Source organism: Mandrillus leucophaeus, unplaced genomic scaffold, assembly GCF_000951045.1.
Source record: "Mandrillus leucophaeus isolate KB7577 unplaced genomic scaffold, Mleu.le_1.0 Scaffold577, whole genome shotgun sequence".
Lineage (NCBI taxonomy): Eukaryota > Metazoa > Chordata > Mammalia > Primates > Cercopithecidae > Mandrillus > Mandrillus leucophaeus.
In genome coordinates this window covers 63,706-85,768 of record NW_012106219.1, presented here as the reverse complement: position 1 = coordinate 85,768, position 22,063 = coordinate 63,706, and the positions used below count along the sequence as shown (strand labels likewise).

At 38.2% G+C, this 22,063-nt stretch overlaps 1 protein-coding gene across 3 annotated transcripts in view; it reads left to right on the top strand.

The window, feature by feature from the left end:
* FNDC3A (fibronectin type III domain containing 3A) overlaps positions 1 to 22,063 on the top strand; it is a 227,413-nt gene that overhangs the window by 178,483 nt on the left and 26,867 nt on the right. For all 3 annotated transcript variants that reach the window (XM_011998601.1, XM_011998603.1, XM_011998604.1), the window contains 6 exons: positions 5,664 to 5,723; positions 7,048 to 7,186; positions 10,500 to 10,553; positions 12,883 to 13,007; positions 13,821 to 13,995; positions 17,002 to 17,088. In XM_011998601.1, the coding sequence (XP_011853991.1) occupies positions 5,664 to 5,723; positions 7,048 to 7,186; positions 10,500 to 10,553; positions 12,883 to 13,007; positions 13,821 to 13,995; positions 17,002 to 17,088 (640 nt within the window). The remainder of the gene's footprint in view (positions 1 to 5,663; positions 5,724 to 7,047; positions 7,187 to 10,499; positions 10,554 to 12,882; positions 13,008 to 13,820; positions 13,996 to 17,001; positions 17,089 to 22,063) is intronic.

The following is a 22,063-nucleotide window of genomic DNA, read 5'->3' as shown; positions in this document are numbered from 1 at the left end:
CTGCATGTGAGATGGGTCTCCTGAATACAGCACATTGATGGGTCTTGACTGTTTATCCAATTTGCCAGTCTGTGTTTTTTAATTGGGGCATTTAGCCCATTTACATTTAAGATTAATATTGTTATGTGTGAATTTGATCCTGTCATTATGATGTTAGCTGGTTATTTTGCCCATTAGTTGATGCAGTTTCTTCCTAGCATCGATGGTGTTTACAATTTGGTATGTTTTTCAGTGGCTGGTACTGATTGTTCTTTTCCATGTTTAGTGTCAGGAGCTCTTATAAGGCAGCCCTGGTGGTGATGAAATCTCTCAGCATTTGCTTGTCTGTAAAGGATTTTATTTCTCCTTCACTTATGGAGCTTAGTTTGGCTGGATATGAAATTCTGGGTTGAAAATTCTTTAAGAATGTTGAGTATTGGCCCCCACTCTCTTCTGGCTTATATGGTTCTGCCAAGAGATCTGCTGTTAGTCTAATGGGCTTCCCTTTGTGGGTAACCCGACCTTTCTCTCTGGCTGCCTTTAGCATTTTTTCCTTCATTTCAACTTTGGTGAATCTGACAATTATGTGTCTTGGGTTTTCTCTTCCCAAGGAGTGTCTTTGTGGTGCTCTGTATTTCCTAAATTTGAATGTTGGCTTGCCTTGCTAGGTTGGGGAAGTTCTCCTGGATAATATCCTGAAGAGTGTTTTCCAGCTTGGTTCCATTCTCCCCGTCACTTTCAGGTACACCAATCAGATGTAGATTTGGTCTTATCATATAGTCCCATATTTCTTGGAGGCTTTGTTCATTTCTTTTTACTCTTTTTTCTCTAAACTTCTTTTCTCGCTTCGTTTCATTAATTTGTTGTTCAGTCACTGATACCGTTTTTTCCATTTGATCGAATCAGCTACTGAAGCTTGTGTATGCATCACGTAGTTCTCGTGCCATGGTTTTCAGCTCCATCAGATCATTTAAGGTCTTCTCTACACTTTATTCTAGTTAGCCATTCGTCTAATCTTTTTTCAAGGTTTTTAGCTTCCTTGTGATGGGTTCAAACATCTTCCTTTAGCTTGGAGAAGTTTGTTATTACCAACTTTCTGAAGCGTACATGTGTCAACTCATCAAAGTCATTCTCCATCCTGCTTTGTTCTCTTGTGGGCGAGGAGCTGCGATCCTTTGGAGGAGAAGGGGTGCTCTGGTTTTTAGAATTTTCATCTTTTCTGCTCTGGTTTCTCCCCATCTTTGTGATTTCATTTACCTTTGGTCTTTGACGATGGTGACCTATAGATGGGATTTTGGCGTGGATGTCCTTTTTGTTGATGTTGATGCTGTTCCTTCCTGTTTATTAGTTTTCTTTCTAACAGGTCCCTCAGCTGCAGGTCTGTTGGAGTTTGCTGGAGGTCCACTCCAGACCCTGTTTGCCTTGGTATCACCAGCGGAAGCTGCGGAACAGCAAATATTGCTGCCCGATCCTTCCTCTGGAAGCTTCGTCTCAGAGGGGCACCTGGCTGTATGAGGTGTCAATCGGCCCCTACTGGGAGGGGCCAGTTAGGCTACTTGGGCGTCAGGGACCCACTTGAGGAGGCAGTCTGTACATTCTCAGATCTCAAACTCCGTGCTGGGAGAACCACTACTCTCTTCAAAGCTGTCAGACCAGGGACATTTAAGTCTGCGAAGTTTGTGCTGCCTTTTGTTCAGCTATGCCCTGCCCCCAGAGATGTAGTCTACAGAGGCAGGCAGGCCTCCTTGAGCTGCGGTGGTCTCCACGCAGTTCGAGCTTCCTGGCTGCTTTGTTTACCTACTCAAGCCTCAGCAATAGCGGACGCTCCTCCCCTAGTCTCACTGCCACCTTGCAGTTCCATCTCGGACTACTGTGGTAGCAGTGAGCAAGGCTCTGTGGGCGTGGGACCCTCCGAGCCAGGCCCTTGGATATAATCTCCTGGTGTGCCATTTGCTAAAACCACTGGAAAAGCACAGTATTAGGGTGGAAGTGTCCTGACTTTCCAGGTACCGTTTTTCACGGCTTCCCTTGGCTAGGAAAGGGAATTCGCCGACCCCTTGTGCTTCCCGGGTGAGGCTATGCCCCACCCTGCTTTGGCTCACACTCTGGGCTGCACCCACTTTCCAACATGTCCTAGTGAGATGAACCCGGTACCTCAGTTGGAAATGCAGAAATCACCTGTCTTCTGCATTGCTCACACTGGGAACTGTAGACTGGAGCTGTTCCTATTCGGCCATCTTGGATCAGCCTCCTTAAGGAGAAAGTTTAATCCATTTACCTTAAAGTTACTATTGATATGTGAGGGTGTATTTCTGTCATTTTATTAATTGATATCTGATTGTTATGTTGTTTCATTCTTTTTTTTTTATTTCTGTAATGGTACATTTGAGTTATTTTTCTTCCTCATTTGTGTGTTTGTTCTATCAGTAAGTTCAGTAAGTTTTATACTTTCTTGTGTCTTCATGACAGCAGATATTGTCCCTTTGTTCCAGGTGTAAGACTCCCTTAGGCATTTCTTACAGAACTGCACTAGTCGTGATGCATTCCCTCAGCTTTTGCTTGTCTGGAAAATACCTTTTTTCTCCTTCCTCTATGAAACGTAAGTTTGTTGGGTATATATCCTTGGCTGACAGCTGTTTTTCTTTCAGCACTTTGAATATATCATCCCATTCCCTGCTGGTTTGTAAGATTTCTGCAGAGAAATCCTATTAATCTGATAAGAGTTCCCTTATAGGTGACTAGATGCTTTTCTGTTGCTATCTTTAGAATTTTCTTGGCTTTTTTGCTTTTAACAGTTTGACTATAATTTCATGCAGAAGACTGTTTTGTATTTATATCTGTGTCATATCTGATTCTCCAAGCTTTCTGTGTCTGGATGTCTAAATCTCTTGCTAGACTTGGAAAGTTTTCAGCTATTATTTTGTTAAATAGGTTTTCTAACCCTTTTATTTTCTCTTCACCATTTAGGATACCAAAAATTCAAATATTTGATTGCTTTATAGTGTCCCATATGCCACATAGGCTTTGTTCATTCATTTTTCTTCTTCTTTTTTTTTTTTCTTGAGATGGAGTTTTGCTCTTGTTGCCCAGTTTGGAGTGCTGTGGCATGAACTCAACTCACTGCAACCTCCGCTTCCCGGGTTGAAGCAATTCTCCTGCCTCAGCCTCCCAAGTAGCTGAGATTACAGATGCTCACCACCACGCCTGGCTAATTTTTTCTATTTTTAGTAGAAACGGGGTTTTGCCTTGTTGGGGAGGCTGGTCTTGAACTCCTGAGGTGATCCACCCGCCTCGGCCTCCTGAAGTATCTTTGTTTCAATGGGTTATTTCAAAAGACCTGTCTTCACTTTCTGAAATTCTTTCATTAGCTGTATCTAGTCCTTTGTTGATGCTTTCGAATGTGTTTTGTATTTCATTTAATGAATTCTTCAGTTCTAGAATTTCTGTTTGGTTCTTTCTTATGATTGTGTTTCTTTGGTAAATTTCTTATATTCTAAATTGTTTTTCTGAATTATTTGTATTGCTTTTCTGGTTTTTCTTATATTTCAGCTGAGCATCTTTAATATCATTATTTCAAATTCATTATCTGGGATTTCTTAAATTTTTGTTTTTGATTAGAATCTGTTGCTGGAGGATTATTATGTTTCTTTGGAGGTGTCATATTGCCTTGCTTTTTCATATTTCTTCTCTCCTTATGTCAATATCCATGCATCTGGTATAGCAGTCACTTCTTTCCATTTTTTGAGCTTGCTTTCATAGGGGAAGACTTTTTCCTGAAGATGCATCTATAGTGTTGGTTGGGTAGAGCACTTTGGCTTTGATTCAGGGTGCATGCGAAAGTATAGTCTTCATATATCTTCTGCTGTAAACAGTGTTATGGTGTCTGTGATTTCCACAGTGGCTTAGGATACAGTTGTTAGTGGAGGCTGTAGTGAAGTTTTGCTGGGGATGGGGATGTGAGGTGAGCCTGTCCTCGGGCCTCAGTGGTGGCAGCAGCAGGCCCAAGCCTACCTGTCCTTGGGCCCCCAGGTGTTGTACATGAGTACCAGTGTTATCATATCCAGGCATTCTGATTCTTGGGCCTCTAGGCAGCTGCTTGCTCAGGTGCTAGTAGTGGCAGCAGTGGGCCAGGCAGGTGGGCAGGTGGGTTCTTGGGCCTCTGGGAAGCCGATATGGCTTGGGTAATGGCATTAGGACTAACCTCTGGGTTCCAAGTAGTCCATGCTGATGTCGGTGGTGACTGTGACAGGCTGGGCAAGCCAGTCCCCAGGTCCACAGGTGGTACATGCAGATGGATACCTGCTGCAGTGATTAAAGGCAGGTTGGGTGGGCTCAATCTCAGGCCACCAGGAGGAGTGCTCAGGTGTGGCACGGGTGATGGACTGGGCTGGGTAGTCCCCAGGCCTCCCAGACAGTGTGCTCAAATCCTGGGGGCACAGAACCAAGACCTGTCTTCAGGCCCTCCAGTGTTGTTTGTAGGTGCTAACTGTGTTGGCAGGGTAGGGATGACCCCCAGGCCCAAGGAAGAATCCTCAGGTGAAGGCGGCAGTGGCTACGCTGCAGACCTGCTACTAGGGAGGGCTTTTAGTGGCAACAGCTGTATGCAGGCAGCTAGGGAATACCCACTTCACTTGTGCTTTGGCCCCAGCTGCAGCAGCCCACAGCTGCAGTTGCTGCAGACAGGAAGTTTGTCGTTGGAGTGCGCAAAGATGTGCAGCAGCTTTGCTGCTGGGGGCAGCAGGTTCTTTGCCAATGGCTCAAGCTTTAGTCCTGAAAGCAGCAACCAGTCACAGTGGTGGCCTGTGGGTAGGGAATGTCAGTGGGACTCCAGACATGTGGAGATGTGGGGACTGTAGGGCCCGTGGGCAGGATGCAGTCTGTTGGGGGTTGTGCTCTCAATATGATACCTTGTTCTAGCTGCTTAGCGTTTGGGAGGTGTATAGGACCCAGCGTAAGCTCCCTCTCTTGACCAATGCCTTGCATGACTCCAGGCATCTCCCTGTGTTAGTTGCAGCCCACAAGGGTCTAGAGTCTTTCCCATGACTAGAATACAGGAGTCCACGATGGGAATGTGGACCACTGGGGGTCACTTACTTACCCTTTCCCCACACTGGAGAACCTTTCTAGGCTCCCAGCTGATTGCAACCTAGCAGGCTTACTTCCCTCTCCTTCCTTGTTTTACATGTTTCCAGTCACTCCTGCTTAATTCCAGTGTTCTCTTTTAGGTGATCTGTTCAAAGTGTAACATTTTAAATGAAGTTCCACATTATTTTCTAATAAAATAAAATAGTGGCAGACTCCTTGTAAAAAATTGGCAATTTTTCTTTCAACATTACATCTTTTATTTATTTTAACTATGCAAAATGGATTTTTAAATAATTGATAATAGTTTTGTTTCTTCAGTAAACTAAATATCTTCCTTAACTCCACTCCAAAAAAAAGTCTGGCTTACTCAGCGGATTTGCTTAGCACTACCTTCTGTTTTAAAGTAGTATGCAGGTACACATGTAAGTTTGGTACATATCCTAGCTGCCAAATTCCGTATTAGTGGAATCTGAATCCAGTTATAGTTGGTAAAGAAAGAAGTAGTTTCATAAAATACTCTAAACTATAGTGTATATAATGTACATCGTTTGAAAATGCTTTGTTTACCAGACATTGAAATACTACCCTTTTTTCCCCAGAGGAGAAGAGACAAATATCACTTTAAATGATCTCAAGCCAGCCACGGATTACCATGCAAAGTAAGGAATTCCTACAGATTGCCTCTATATGATACAGCATAAGGGTTTTTTTTTTTTTAAATAATTATTTTTTTTAAAAATCTATTATATGATTTAAACATTAATTTCGGATTAAAAGCAGACTTTGTGGGCTGGTCGCAGTGCGCCCATAATCCCAGCAACTTTGGGTGGGCAAGAAGGGAGGATTTCTTGAGCCCAGGAGTTTGAGACCAGTCTGAGCGACATAGTGAGACCCCATCTCGACAAAAAAATCCAAAAAGTAGCCAAGCATGCAGGCCTGTGGCATCAGCTACTCAGAAGGCTGAGGTAGGAGGATTGCTTGAGCCCAGGAGGTTAAGACTGCAGTGAGCCGTGATTGTGCCATTGTATTCCAGACTGGGCTACAGAGTGAGACCTTGTCTCAAAAAAAAAAAAAAAAAAAAATTTCCAGACTTCAATTTTTCTGTTGGTAAAATTATCAAAATTTTTCAACAAACAAAAACATTTAACTCGTGTTACAGTGAAGGGCTAGAATTTTGGGTTTGGAATGAATCTGTAGAATATGTCTGTAGCATCTAGTTTGGCACTGGGAACTTGTCCCAGCTTTTGGAATTTTTATAAAATAATTATAAATACTTCGTTTACACACATATTTTTACTACATCCTATTTTAGGGTTTGGCATACAAGACTCTAGAATTTCATAACATTTAATGGGAAGAACTTAGATAATGTTTTACTCTATGCAGTTCTTCTAGTGTAATTTACTAAAATTTCATAGACTCTAGGGCTTACCCAATTGAAGCCTAATATAACACATTTAGTTAATTACCCCCATTTTTAAAAAGAGTGTATGTGGTTGGAATTATTTCTGCTAAAGTACTAAGTGTTCAAGTGTACTTCCTATGGATATATTCAAAGTATTGTCCAACCTAATATTTTTCAAACTGTAGATTGTAGTCACATTTAGTCATGAATTTAATTTTGTGCATTATATTCAGCATTTTTTTTAAAGAAATAGAATCAAATAGGACAGAAAGCATCAGTGTATTCCCCATAGTTGAGAACATTGTTTCAGGAATTTTTTTTGCGTGTGTGTGTAAATACACATATATGCACACTCACAGTTATATCATAATTTAAAATTATTTCTTTGGGTTGCAGCAAAAAAGAAAAAAAAACTTGTCCTTTTTTTTGGAAGGGTCACCTTTTACTTCTGATAGTCATATTTTCTTGATAGAACTTTTAGTGGACACCTTCCTAATCTGCAAATACTTAAAGGTGACACTATTGAAAATAGGATACAGTGATTCTGAAAGGTAAAACTATTTATTTTATCACCATAGAGTCCAGGCAGAATATAATTCTATAAAGGGAACTCCTTCAGAAGCTGAAATCTTTACCACCCTGAGCTGTGAACCTGATATACCTAATCCACCAAGGATAGCCAATCGGACCAAAAATTCACTCACTTTGCAATGGAAGGTAAGAATATTCTTTAGGGTGTTTCCAACTGGACGTGTGTTTCTTTGTTTCCCCTGGTAGTATTAAGTTTCAGTTGTTTCTGGAGACAAAGAGCTCTAATTTGTTCCTGCTCTTTACATATAAGACATAAATGCCTATTTAATGCATCTTAAAATAGCACTGTTACTGGTTTTTCTTACTATATGTAAATATAGCAAAAACGATTGATTTGTAATTAACAGTGCTTATTACATTGCACATGTGATGGCATTGAGATTCACAACAGTGATTCTTAACCCATTACTCCTTTTTGTAATACTTTGTCATGATGCCTTTATATTCCGAGTTGTATTGTAAAATTAGATTTATAATAGCTGTACTCATAGATCAATATGCTGCCTAAAAGGAGGAATAAAGTTATTCTCAATAGAAAAGTATATATTTTAATTTGTAAATGTTTGGTCCCAGCTACACAAGAAGATACAATGAAGTAGACAGATGCCATACATAGAATTAGTCATTCAAATACCACAGACAGCATTGTCACTGATTATGTGATTTTCTGAAATAGTGTGGACTCGGTAAATTTCTGAACAAATTAAATGCAGTTTTTCCCAAATTGCGCAGTTATTGCATTTTGGGAAACTTGGTGTCTGTTAAAACCATACAAAAAATACTTTATAAAACGGGATTTGGTTCTTCAATTCTGATAGATATTTGAAAGTCCTAGAGGAAGAGAACAATTCCTCATCATACTGATTGTCCCCCATTCTGTGGGGCTATTAGCGCTCTTGATCTTCACCCCATAACCACCAGACTCTCCCCTCCTGAATTATTGTGATCAGGTCAGAAATAGCCCCCACAAAATTTCAAAACATCCCTTAGAATGGGGTACCAATCCTGTTAGTATTGGTTTGCAGTGAGATGTAACTATTCCTCTTGATTTAATTATCTGTCCTTGCGTCGAGAGCAAGCTCAGGGCTAGCCTTACTTTTGAAAGCTTTTAAAAATGTGGGGCTTACTACTTGTTCTGTAGCTTGTTAGTTTCTAGTTCTTCTGAGGATATTAGATACTTTTGTAGTCAAAAAGTACTATTAACACATGTAAGTCAAGCAGCTGTGTATATATACATATATTCATGTGTGATAAAAAAGTATGACTAATTTTATTTCATGTCACTTACAGTAGTAGTTTATTTGTGAATATGCTCAGACCCTTTCCTTTGGTAGAGCAGTTGAGGTAGCAACCCATTGTTCTTTATATAGGTTAAAGATTTCTGTAGGTAACTGTTCTTTATTTCAATAATAATTAAAATACAATTTGAAATGTCTACCTTTAACAGTATCCTAACATCCCTGTATAAGATGTAGGCAGTGGTACCTCAGATTACCCACACAGGTTTCCCAGGCTTGAACCCTTCCAGAAATGGCCCTATGTACACACACAATAATCAACATGGTTGGAAAAAGATATTGTCACTGTTGTTGGAGGATAGTATTATATACCTCAGAGTCGGGAGGATTAAACAGGTAGCATCTAAATAGCCCAAGGTGTAATGTCTAGAACATAATGAGCATAATAACTATTGTTATTTAATATTAAAAACGAAGAAAAGTCACTAAGAGTAGTTTAGTGACTTGAATAGCTGGTCTTTTGACTGCTACCTCACCTAATCTAAAAGCATTCCTATGGGGGTTAACATGGGAGGTAGCAGTTGAGAGAGGTATCTTATTAACTGACTTTGTTTAGAATTGCCAGAACATGGTGATAACAAAAAGCTCACTAAAGATGATCTTTTTCTGTTTATTGCCAGTTCCCCCAGGCAGACTATGTGCTTCTCAGCCCCTAGAATACTGGGTAGGAACACTGATTTTGTGGGCAGGTAGAACAAATTCAGTTCTGCTCTACTTTTAACGACTTTGTGATCTGGGGCAATTTATTTGGTTCTTTGAAGCCCTCATTTCCTCTTTTGTAAAGTTCAGGTAATAGTACTTCATAGAGTTGATCTGAGGACTAAATGAGATAAGGTAAAAAAAAAAACACTTTACACTTAATAGTATCCGCTCTAACTTGGAGAAAAGCTAGAGGCTCAGTCTCAGGTTAAGGTGGACATTTTAATAGCCTCACTTTTGGAAAAGAGAAAAATTAATCAAGTAAATGTGAGAGACCTCAGCAACTAGACTAGAGCAGTCTGGAGTCATTAACAGTTGGAAAATGTCTTTTTATACCCCTCACTTCCTGCTGAGACTTTTGATCTCTCTCTCTTTGGATTCTCTTCCTCTACATCAGAAGAGTTGGAGTTTCCCAAAGATTCTTTCTCTGCCCCGTTCACATTATATTCATTTTTAACTGCCACTGCAGTTTGCCAGTCAGTGAGATATTACCCTAACTTAACAAGCAAATTCTGGCCATGCTAACCAGTTTTAAATTATAATTTTAAAAAAAATTAATATTGTAAGATCTGTATTAGTGTTTAACAAATAATTTAGACCTCTGTGTTCGTCTGTATTAAAAACTTAATGATCCTTGATTGTCATTTACATAGTTAGCAATATTATGTAAAAACTGGAAAGAGTTCGTAAAACATCATTTCAGAAATTAAAATGGTAGAATTTTGACCAGAGTCTTAAAGTCAATTGTCTGCAAATATATGGAGTTATAATAAGAATAGGGGTGATCATTTGTTCTGCAAAGAGGAAATGGGCTGAAATTGTAGAAAGAAAATTCAGATGGAAGTAAGGTTGAAATTCATGATTTTTAGAATGATTAAATACTGAAATAAAATGCCAAGGGAACTGCATTCTTTTACACCTAAAATATTAACAGATTGCTAAGTCAATAGTCTCAGGTAACCAGCACAGTCAGTCTGGAAACGAGAACCGAGACACTGCCCTCCCAGAGCTGCTTTCAGCACCCTGGTTCTTCACTCTTTGGTATTTTATACAATATTGCATTTATTTTGTAAGGTGAGTTTTAATACAAATGACAGGATCAGTCCTACAAACTTAAAGCTGATAAAACTCTCTGGAAGGAAAGCAAAATTTTTTTTTTAAAGACTTTTTCAAGTTATTAATAGTTCTTGCTAAAAGAGATTGTTCAGTGTTCAGGAAGACTTGAGTAGCTTCTTGCTTTCTTTCCCTATATTTCTTTCCTTAAATTTGAAAGGATTATAGGGTATACAATATATATATTTTTGTATTTTCATGAACATTTTCCCAGAACCAAGTCACAGAGAACATCTGCCACATAAGCTAGATCCTTATATTAGATCATCACAGTATCATTTATGAATGTACTAATTTGTTTTCATTTTGTTTTTTGATGTTGGTTTTAGGCACCTAGTGACAATGGTTCTAAAATCCAAAACTTTGTATTAGAATGGGATGAAGTAAGTAAATTGAATCTTTTTAAATGGTTAACATTATGTGCGTATCTTCAGGCAGAAATAACTTTTTCATTTATTTTAATCATCAAGTACATTCTTCTGTCAAAAAAAGTATGAATGATTTTGTGTGGTGCATGAGTGGATTGATGGTGTTTTTAGAAAACATTCCTGACTTCCCTATTTTCAACTAAATCACCATCAAAACTATTATTTAGGTAACTACCTTGATAAAGGAACTTTTTTTCATATCAGCCTTAAAGGCAAGTGTATTCCTTTTCCTACAGCTGCTATAACAAATTACCCCAAACCTGATATTAAAACAGTACATTTTTCTCTTACTGTTCTGAATGTTCAGAAATCCAAAATGAGTTTCTCTGGGACAAAATCAAGGTGTCAGCATGGCCAGGCTCTCTCCAGCAACTTTAGAGGAGAATCTGTTTCCTTGCCTTGACAAGCTTCTGTAGGCTGTCATTACTTGGTTCATGGCCACATCATATTGCCTTTTCTCCCCTTGTTTCCATCATCACATCACCTTCCTCCTCCTCTGTCTTCAAACCTCTTTGTCTTCCTTTTTTAGGAACACTTAAGATTCCATGTAGGGTCTATTCAGATAATCCAGGATGAGCTCCCATCTCGAGATTCTTAGTCACATTGTACGGTTCCTCCTACCATATAAGGTCATATTCACAGGTTCAGGGGATTGAGACCTAGATATTCATGGTGGCCATTACTCAGCCAACCACAGCAAGCATACTGGACTTCGTTGTTTAGTACAGGGGCATCCAATCTTTTGGCTTTCTTGGGCCACACAAAATACTAGATTTGTTCAAATCTAGTTGCTGTTTTTGCCGTTAAAAGTAATGGCAAAAACAGCAGTTACTTTTGCGCCAACCTACGTTAACACTAACAATAATAGCTAATGAGCTTTTGAAAAATCACAAAAATATCTCATAATATTTTCAGGAAGTTAACAAATTTGTGTTGGGCCACATTTAAAGCTGTCCTGGGCCGCATGTGGCCCTTGGGCCGCAGGTTGGACAAGCCTGGTTTAGTACATTGTTTTTACTATCAGTTACTATGTTCTCTCTTGCCCTGTGGCTTGTACCAAGCGAAGAAGAGGGGCCAGAGGGAGTGGAAGAAATTCCATTGATAAGTTGGGAATCTGGCAGTATATTAAAAGAACAATAAAGCACAACCAAGTAGATTTTATTCCAGAAATTCTAAGATAATTTAGAATTAGAAAACCTATTAACATATCACATTAATTTAGAAGAAAACTATATTATCTTGACAAATTAAGGAAGAGTATTTGATTACCATTCATCTGAGTTAAAACTCAAAGCAGATTAGGAATAGAAAGGTAATTTCTTATTTGATAGTTATTTTTGTACCATCACTAAACAAATAAAGGCATTTTTATGCAACGCTGAAATAAGTCAAGATTGCCAATTATCCCTACCTTTATTTAACATTCTTTCAGAAGTTATTCTTAAGGCAGTATGACTTGAAACCAAAGCAAAAAGTACAGTCATGGGTCTGGCTTGGGGGCAAAACTGTCATTATTTACAGATGATACGATTTTCTACTTAGAAACTCAGTTGAATCCACTAAACAAGCATTCAGTAAAGCAGTCAAGGACAGTCTACAGGTTTTCTTTGAAGCAGAAGTCACCCTAACTACCCTTTCATCTCTAGCAACACAATAAAGAAAAATGGGTGGTGAATGTGAAACTTACCCATTTTATTTAGCACTCTAAATTTCTAAAACTCTTTAGTTGTCCTAACTTTTCTCTCTCCCTCTTATTGCCTGTAATTGGGCTGTGCTCTCTGCTAGAACTTTTTCAGTGTTAGTCTAAGCAGTAGAAGCTCCAAAAGTTTTATTTTAAAGAAGTTTATGAGCTATCTAGTTGGAAGTTTGGGCATGGGTAAGGACCTTTTCTTAAAACTGTTCACTTAGAGCTTTCCATAGGTTGAAAAAAACTGCCAGTTGACCCTGTCAAAGATCATCACCCCATTTCTACCACTGATAGTCTTCCATGGAGATTGTAGGGGCCATACCTGCAGAGTTTTCTTTATTAAAACCAGAGATTTGACATGGGCTAAAAGAGAGTGCTTAATTCAAGAAGCTATACAAAGATACCTGCTTTCTGGTGTTCTAATTCTGTGTTTGATGATCTATATCATGTAAAAGATGTGCTGTGTCTCAGCCTTCTCTTGAGATCCATGGCTTTTAGTATACACTTGCTAATATGTAACTGTCAAGAAGGAATTGATGTGGATTTATCTTTTTGCAGTAATGTACATGATATATAATAATCAGCCATTTCTTGTAGGGAAAAGGAAATGGAGAATTTTGTCAGTGTTACATGGGCTCACAGAAACAATTTAAAATTACTAAACTGTCACCAGCAATGGGCTGTAAATTCAGACTATCGGCCAGAAATGACTATGGTACAAGGTAAGGTGTATTTTATAAAAGAATGTAAATATTTTTAGATTATCAAGTCAACTTCAATTGTATAATTATTTACTGTCCAAATTATTCATTAAAAATTCTGTTTAGTTTATCTCTTTGTTGATATGGTTAAGATGTGTTCACCAGTCTAGCAAAAGCTCTGAGAGAGTTATCTTAGTTACATAGGAACCACAGGAAAGATTAAACTTACAACTTTCCAAGATTTTCCGATATAAATTAGATTTTTATATGTGACAAAGAAATTTTTCTTTTGCTCCTCAGCATATGTAATTTCAATATTTTGTTTAAAGTCAGGCGAATTGTAAGAACATCTAAAATACCCAATTTAAATAGAAAGGCCAAGTATCTTTCAAGAGTCATTAAAATTATTTTTGATCTAGAGATAGCGCTGCTCACCTTAGGGGCAGGTGCATTTAATTACACAACTGAGAACTTGCATTTTCTATTTTATATAAATGGCATTGTATGAAAGTGTGTTTAAAAGTTACAACATTTACACCAGTACGTGAGTGTTATTGTTTCCATAAGGTAATATATATATTTTTTCATTGACTGGACAAATTATGATATAAAGGCTTACAAATCTGAACAAAACTGCATTTTTAGTAGAACACTAATTCACTGTTTGGTATCTGACCTGGTTATCATAAAGAGATCAAACCCAAGATATATTATTTGTATTATAATTCATTATCAAAAATTGTCATTTTCAAAAAAAATTACATCTGTTACAAACTTGTTCTTTCACTGTAAAAATAACTTTTTCACACCTTTTAAAACCATTTGTTTCAACAGTGGTTTTAGTGAAGAAGTCTTATATTACACTTCAGGCTGTGCTCCTTCTATGCCAGCAAGTCCTGTATTAACAAAGGCTGGAATTACTTGGTTATCCTTACAGTGGAGTAAGCCTTCAGGAACACCATCAGATGAAGGAATTTCTTACATTTTAGAGATGGAGGAAGAAACTTCAGTAAGTGCAAATATGGATTTTAAATAGTGTATTTAAAACATTCTCAGCTTAAGGAGATTTTGGGCCGAGGTGATGGGGTTTTCTAAATATACAATCATGTCATCTGCAAACAGAGACAATTTGACTTCCTCTCTTCCTGTATGAATACACTTTATTTCTTTCTCTTGCCTAATTGCCCTGACCAGAACTTCCAATACTATGTTGAATAGGAGAAGAGGGCATTCTTGTCTTGTGCTGGTTTTCAAAGAGAATGCTTCAAGCTTTTGCCCATTCAGTATATTAGCTGTGGGTTTGTCATAAGTAGCTCTTATTATTTTGAGCTACATTCCATCAATACCTAGTTTATTGAGAGTTTCTGGCATGAAGGGGTATTGAATTTTATCAAAGACCTTTTCTGCGTCTGTTGAGATAATCATGTGGTTTTTGTCAGTGGTTCTGTTTATGTGATGGATTATGTTTATTGATTTGTGTATGCTGAACCAGCCTTGCATTCCTAGGGATGAAGCCAACTTGATCATGGTGGATAAGCTTTTTGATGTGCTGCTGGATTCGATTTGCCAGTATTTTATTGAGGATTTTCGCATTGATGTTCATCAGGCATATCAGCCTGAAATTTTCATTTTTTGTTGTGACTGCCAGGTTTTGGTATCAGGATGGTGCTGGCCTCATAAAATGAGTTAAAGAGGAGTCCGTCTTTTTATATTGTTTGGAATAGTTTCAGAAGGAATGGTACCGGCACCTCTTTGTACCTCTAGTAGAATTTAGCTGTGAATCCATCTGGTCCTGGGCTTTTTTTGGTTGGTAGGCTATGCTGGAAACCATCATTCTCAACAAACTAACACAGGAACAGAAAACCAAACACTGCATGTTCTCACTCATAAGTGGGAATTGAACAATGAGAACGCATGGACACAGGGAGGGGAACATCACACAGCGGGGCCTGTTGGGGGGTAGCGGGGTAGGGGAGGGATAGCATTAGGAGAAATATCTAATGTAAATGATGGGTTGATGGGTGCAGCACACCACCATGATACATGTATACCTATGTAACAAACCTGCATGTTCTGCACATGTATCCCAGAACTTAAAGTATAATTTTTTTTTAAATCAGAAAAAAAAACATTTTAGTGTGGCATTAATCCTAATACAGTAAATATTGTCACAGTAATTAGCTCATTTCCCAGTCCTTTGAAGCCTTGGCTTGTTACTGTTTGGAAGAGGTTAGGCATGATGAAGAACTCAGTCTTTTTTTTCTTTTGCGACAAGGTCTTGCTCTGTAGCCCGGGCTGGAGTGCAGTGGCACAATCTCGGTTCACTTCGACCTTGAACTCCTGGGTTCAGGCAATCCTTTCACCTCAGCCTTTCAAGTAGATGGGACTACAGGCACATGCCACCATGTGGCTGTATTTTAATTTTAAAATAAAAAAATTTTTATTTTTTGTAGAGACAGAGTTTCGCTATGTTGCCTAGGCTGGTCTCGCACTCCTAGGCTCAAGTGGTCCTCCCACCTCGTCCTCCTAAAGTGCTGGGATTACAGACTTGAGCCACTGTGCCCAGCCTGAAAACTCTGTATTTTCTTTGGATGTGAAAGAGGTTTTGTTTTGTTTGTGTGTGTATATATATGTCTGTCTGTGCTTTGGAACCACATAGGCTACACTTTAACTATATCTGTTTTAGGGAAATTATGGGGAGGGGGAAGATCACAGCCTTCTTGACTAAGCAGCTCTAAAAGATGAAGAAATATGTGTCTGCCTTTCTCTAAATGTATTTATACACTGCTTCCCAAAGTATCACAGAAGATTTTTAAAGTTTCCTGTGAAACTGGTGCAGCCTGAATCTAGTTACGCATCACTCACATCCTGTTACCTAGAGCCTAGCTGACCAGAAGTTAGGGTGTATTCTATTGTTAAATCTATATACAGTTCATAGATTTTCAGAGCTACTTTGAAGGAATATAGGTCAAAAATAGCCCTGGTCCACCCCTAAGTATATACCCAAAAGAATTGAAAACACGTGTTCATACAAAAAACTAGTACACAAATGTTCATAGCAGCATTATTCGTAATAGTCAAAAAGTGGAAACAACCCAAATATCCATCAACAGATAGATGAATAAACAAAATGTGGTGTATCCATACAATGGAATATTTTTCAGCCATAAAAAGAGTACCGGTATATGCCACAACATGAATCAACCTTGAAAACATTATGCTAAATAAAAGAGCCCAGTTACAAAAGACTACATATTATATGATTCCATTTATATGGATATAGACAATTCCATAGAAACAGGAAGTATGTTAGTAGATAGCAGGAGGAGGGAAGTGACTGCTACCCAAAAAAGGACAGGCTTTTTCTGAAATTAGAAATTAGGTGAGGGTTGCACAACTTTGTGAATACACTATAAGCCATCAGATTTTATACTTTGAAATGGTGAATTTTACAGCATATGAATTATATCTCAATTTTTTTAAATTCAAGAAATGATAACGTTTGGAAAGTTTGTAAAGCATTGTCACTGGTGCTGGACATAGCAATCCCAAATCTAAGTGACATCCTCACCTGCCAGCACAGCTAACCCTTCAATTATTTACTTAAACAACTGTGTGTTAAGGGCAAGTTAAATATGTTAACTACTTACAGTTCTGTTCAGCTCTTGCATGATGTCTCTGGGAAATCTCTGTTCTTGGGATAGCTTACTGATGGTGAAGTTACCATTGGCTCCAACGCTAACCTCTCTTCCCTCAACACAAAGATCGTCTTCTCTTGGCTACTATATTTACTGAGACTAAGTGGTCTGCTTCATCTTCCACCAAATGTTCAATAAGCATTTCCGGGTCTACCCACTGAAGACAGAAGCATCAAGGTGAGGATTCCACTCAACAGAGCTTTAGTCATATTGCACATAGTAGAAGATGAAGAGAAACCTGGGTCTTTTTACATATTCATTACTGCCCATATTTCTGTTGTTAGACATCGAATGAAGACTTTGTTTTCCTTTTCCAGGGATATGGTTTTAAGCCTAAATATGACGGAGAAGATCTTGCTTACACAGTGAAAAATCTCAGACGTAGTACAAAGTATAAATTTAAGGTAAGCTTTGAAAACCCTTAAAAGATTTGTTCCTTGTTCCTATTCTTACTGGCACGTTGGGGTTCTTTGTTTTCTGTTTGTTGTTTGTTTGTTTTTTGAGACAGGCTCTTACTCTGTCACCCAGGCTGCTGCAGTGGCACAATCATGGCTCGCTGCAGCCACAACCTCCTGGGCTCAAGTCATCCTCCCACCTCAGCTTCCCAAGGAGCTGAGACCACAGGTGCATGCCACCACACTTGGCTAACTTATTTTGTAGAGACAAGGTTTCACCATGTTGCCCAGGCTGGTCTCAAACTCCTGGGTTCAAGCGATTTTCCTGCCTCGGCCTCCCAGAGTTCTGAGATTACAGACACGAGCCACTGCACCCGGTCTTTATTCTTACTGTTTTAAATCCAAGTGTATACTTCACTCCTTTGGTTTTAGATCTTATATAATGTTGACCTTTTCTAGTGAGCTTTTTTGTTTTACTTTATTATATAGTGGTGCTTCTCAAACTTTATATATTTAAAACAAAAACCAATTTATATGACTCTTATTTGTGTAATGTGACCAAACATCTTTTAAAATATGAATGTTAGAACGTTACTAAGTGTATGCTTTGTTGGCAGGGATATCACAGAAAATAATGCTACGTTTTTCTCAATGTATCATATCAAGTGGCGTATAATTTCAATTTGTCTTATTACTGGTAGTCACTAGATAAAGCCTGTATCTACCATATTCTTCTCATATTTATAATAACCATAAAGTTATTGTTTTTTGTTTGTAATTAATACGTGTTTTGTAAATACTGTGTACCCTGTGAGCATCTTCTTCCTTATCAAACTTTCATCGATCGTTTTAACACCCATTGGTGATTCTTGCCTAAATCAATTATAACCATGATTGATGGTGCCAAGTGGTGATTTTTAAAATTTTATCATTTTTTTCTACATTAATTAGTTGGCATTATACTGTAAGGAAAGAAAGACGTTCTCTTCTTCCTATTTATATCAGTAGGTACTCATGGAAGTCTGTTCAATGGGTTATATTTTGTTGCTTTGATTATTGTGAGGCTCAAATTGTCCCAGATTTGGGATCCCCTACAAGCTGGCTTCAGAATCCTTTTGACATGTCTCTCATTCTTTGAGCCCTTCCTTTCTGGCACAAGATATTGTAGTCCCATCTTAAAGTTTACCTTCTTAAACTCTGGAATTGGCCATTTCTCAAAGCACCAGGATCCTTTCAGTGGACAGTGATATTTAGGAATCAAGATCTAGATACTAAGTATACTTAATTGCCATAGAGGTTTTACTGCTCCTGGGCACCCTCCCAATGGACAGAGCTAGGAACTATATGTGTGTATATGTTTAGTTCATATACAAATATTTATACACGTGTATATACATAAATATACAGTTACAACACAGATACATGTCTGTGTTTCTTATCTCTGTATTTTTAAAAATCATGAGTTCACACCAGATACCCTCAATTCTAATCCAGTGCCACAGGTTAATTTTAGTTTTCCCCTGTCCTTATTTCTAACTTCCTTCATCATCAGTGAGAAACTTTGATCCAGTTCAGTGTATTTACTTACTGGATCAAACCCCTCCCTGTCCCCCCCATTCTCTTCCCTAAAGTCCTATTCAGGATCAAGGTGCTTGAGTTCCTACTGGGTACATGCTGCTGCCTCCACCCAAGACATCCCTGTCCCCAGCACAAAGGCTTGCCTTAACTCAGCCCATCTATTGGCCTTTGTACTAAATTATTCCTGGAGGAGGGTGGGGAGACTGCATGTCATTCTTGCTCACTTGAGGCAAGCTTTGAAGATTGTTCTAGTGTGAAGACTCCTGAAATTCTTATTTTCCTAGTATAGTATTATTCTAGAATATAATTTTGCTCTTTGTCTTGGTCAGTATATACATTGCTATTTCTTGGCCGACCGTGCTTGAATTAGTTAATATACCAGTTAATATAAGCCAGACTGTATTTGCACAGAAGTTTTCCCAAGAATATAACAGGATGCTCATTAGTTGATAAATTCAACATTTAAATTTTCCTGCCAGTGCTTATTTAATCAAACCATTTCAAATAAATGATAAAAGCCACTGTAAATTGTGTTCACTATTAAAAAGCAAAGATAAATTTTATTACTTCTTAAGAACCTTAAGTCTTTAGCAATGGGAAATTTGATTATTTAATACATAATAATTGTTATGCTTTATTTTTTGCTATTAGCTTCATTTTAAAAACGTATAATAATGCTAGGTCAATTTAATTTCTAAATATGGTTTTCATATTTACAAGATTTATAAAATACCTGAGAAATAGGCACATCCATTCCAGTTTTGTGATGATATTGGGTTGTATTTTTGCTTCATTAATGAAGCATTCCAACAGGTCTCCTAAAGAGGAAGTTGTCTTTGTAATTTGTTAAGTTTATGAAAATCCTAAAATTCTACTACCTTGTAACACCATGGTATTATAGGGACTGAAATGCATACAAATACATATATGTGTCAGATTCCTTAGCGTTCTACTGTAAGCCAATCAAATTTCTATTTAGGCCAGGCATGGTGGCTCACGCCTGTAATCCCAACTACTTGGGAGTCTAAGGCACAAGAACTGCTTGAACCTGGGAGGCAAAGTTTGCAGTCAGCCAAGATTATGCCACTGCACTCCAGACTGGGTGATATATAGCAAGACTCTGTCTCAAAAGAAAAAAAGAAAAAAAAAAATTTTTTTTTTTTCTATGTAAAAGTTGCCAGGCATGGTAGCTCACACTTGTAATAATCCCAACACTTTCGGAGGCTGAGAAAGGAGGATCATTTGAGCCCAGGATTTCAAGGCTGTAGTGAGCTATGATCGTGTCACTGCACTCCAGCCTAGGCAGCAGAGCAAGACATCATCTCTTAATAATATTAACTAATTGATTAAACTGTGTTTCACTGTGGTAGTCACTGTCAAATTTCAGGGGAGGGAGAAGTATACAGTCAGAATCTCCAAGGAGACAATAGGCTGTTGCACAAAATTCTCCCAGATAATGAGGTTGGAGATGGGAAAACAATATTTCTGAAAGCCACCTCTTTACACAGCACTGGATAAAAGGAAGAGGGCTATATTCTGGCTTATTAAGATGTAGAGCAGTAGTTCTCAAAGTGGTCGGCAGGCCATTTTATCAGTATCGTCTGAGAACTTGTTAGAAATGTAAATTCTCTGGCCCCTCCCCTCTCCACCTCCATCTACTAAATCAGAAATTTGGGGGGCAGAGGCCTAGCAATATGTTGTGGTATACTTCCAGGTAATTCTGATCCTTCCAAAATTTGGAAACAACTGATCTAGAGGAGGAAAAAAAAACAGGAAGTAGAAAATGATGCTTGTATGAAGTTCTAGGAGCTCAGACACTTATTTTAAATCTGCCATGTGCGGGGGGGATCCCAGCTTAAGGGCATTTTGAATCGTTAAATCCTATTGTTGTGTCTCTGTCTTCCTTTTCTAGCTAGATATTGCGGACTCTTTCAAACAGTTGTATCAAAATAAAATCTTAATATTTTAGAGAGATCTTAGAACACTGAAGAGAGATCTTAGAAAACTGAGAAAAACTATAAAAAATTAAAATATTTTAAAAATATTTAAAATACAATCCAGGAAGTAATGACTAAGTAGCATGTTATTATTCTGAAGAAACAATAAGAATATGATTAACGTAAAATGAACTACTAATATGACCAAGTTTACCAAATACTAGAGCTCAATGTTCTACACTGAGGACAATTCTGGGATAATCAAAATACTAAAACAAGATTAGAACAGTGGAAAAATGTAAATGATAAGAATGAAAATAAAATTTTATTTATTTATTTATTTATTTTGAAACGGGGCTCACACCATCACCCAGGCTGGAGTGCATTGGCACAATCATAGTTCACTGCAGCCTCAAACTCCTGAGCTCAAGGGATCCTCCCACCTTAGCCTCCTGAGTAAGCTGAGACCACAGGCATGAGCCACCACACCTGGCTAGAGAGAGAGAGAGAGTGTGCATGCGTGTGTGTGTGTGTGTGTGTGTGTGTGTGTGTGTGTAGATAGTCTTGTATGTTGCCCGGGATGGTGTTGAACTCCTGGACTCAATCAATCCTCCCACCTCTGCCTCCCAAAGCACTAGGATTACAGGCATGAGCCACCACGCCCAGCCAAAAATAAAATTTTAAAGCACAACAAAGCAATCAAAATTATTTAAAATTATTTAAAATTAAGAGTTATAAGCAATTCTAATTTCATCGAATGGTTCACTGAAGGCTGGGCTAGGACCTGGTGTCTAAAATTTTTTTTTAAACGATCAAAGGCTTCATAGCCAAGTGGCCAGTCCTGTAACCCTAGGCCACTAGAAAACTGATGCCTTGTTTCCTGAATTTCCTGTGAAAGTTTTTCAAGTAGCAAGCCTTCTGGGATTTTTTTTTTCTTTTTTTATTTCCAATCCCCACTTTGGATGTAGCAAGGCTTCTAAAGGTCAAGGTCTGGGCATCTTGAGCTAAGAACCTTTAGATACTTTCACTTTCAGCTTATTCCTTGTTGTTTGAGGTCTTTTTATAGGTAAAGAGAAACCAAAACAGCTTGTATCTGACTCCATTAACTACTTTTATGTTCCATCCTTGAAATTCACTTACGTCAGCATCTGTTACAGTACATAGTATGTAGTCATGTTTTCTTCCTCTCATCTTGTCTGGTGTCATTTTATGATCTATCTTTTCTGCCCTAAGTGTGCCCTAGCTAAGTCCTTAGGTCTTCTTGGTGTATCCCTCTCTTGCTTGGATATACCATCTTTTTGCCTTATATCATCCGCCGTTTCTGTCTTGAAGAATACTAAGTCTCCAAACATGTTCTGTATATAACTGCTTTCAGGCTCTTTTCTCACCTTCCAATCCAGGTTCTCCTCTATACCTAGATTAATCTTTCTGAAAAACAGCTTTCCCTCTAAGAAACAATTTCCGTAGTT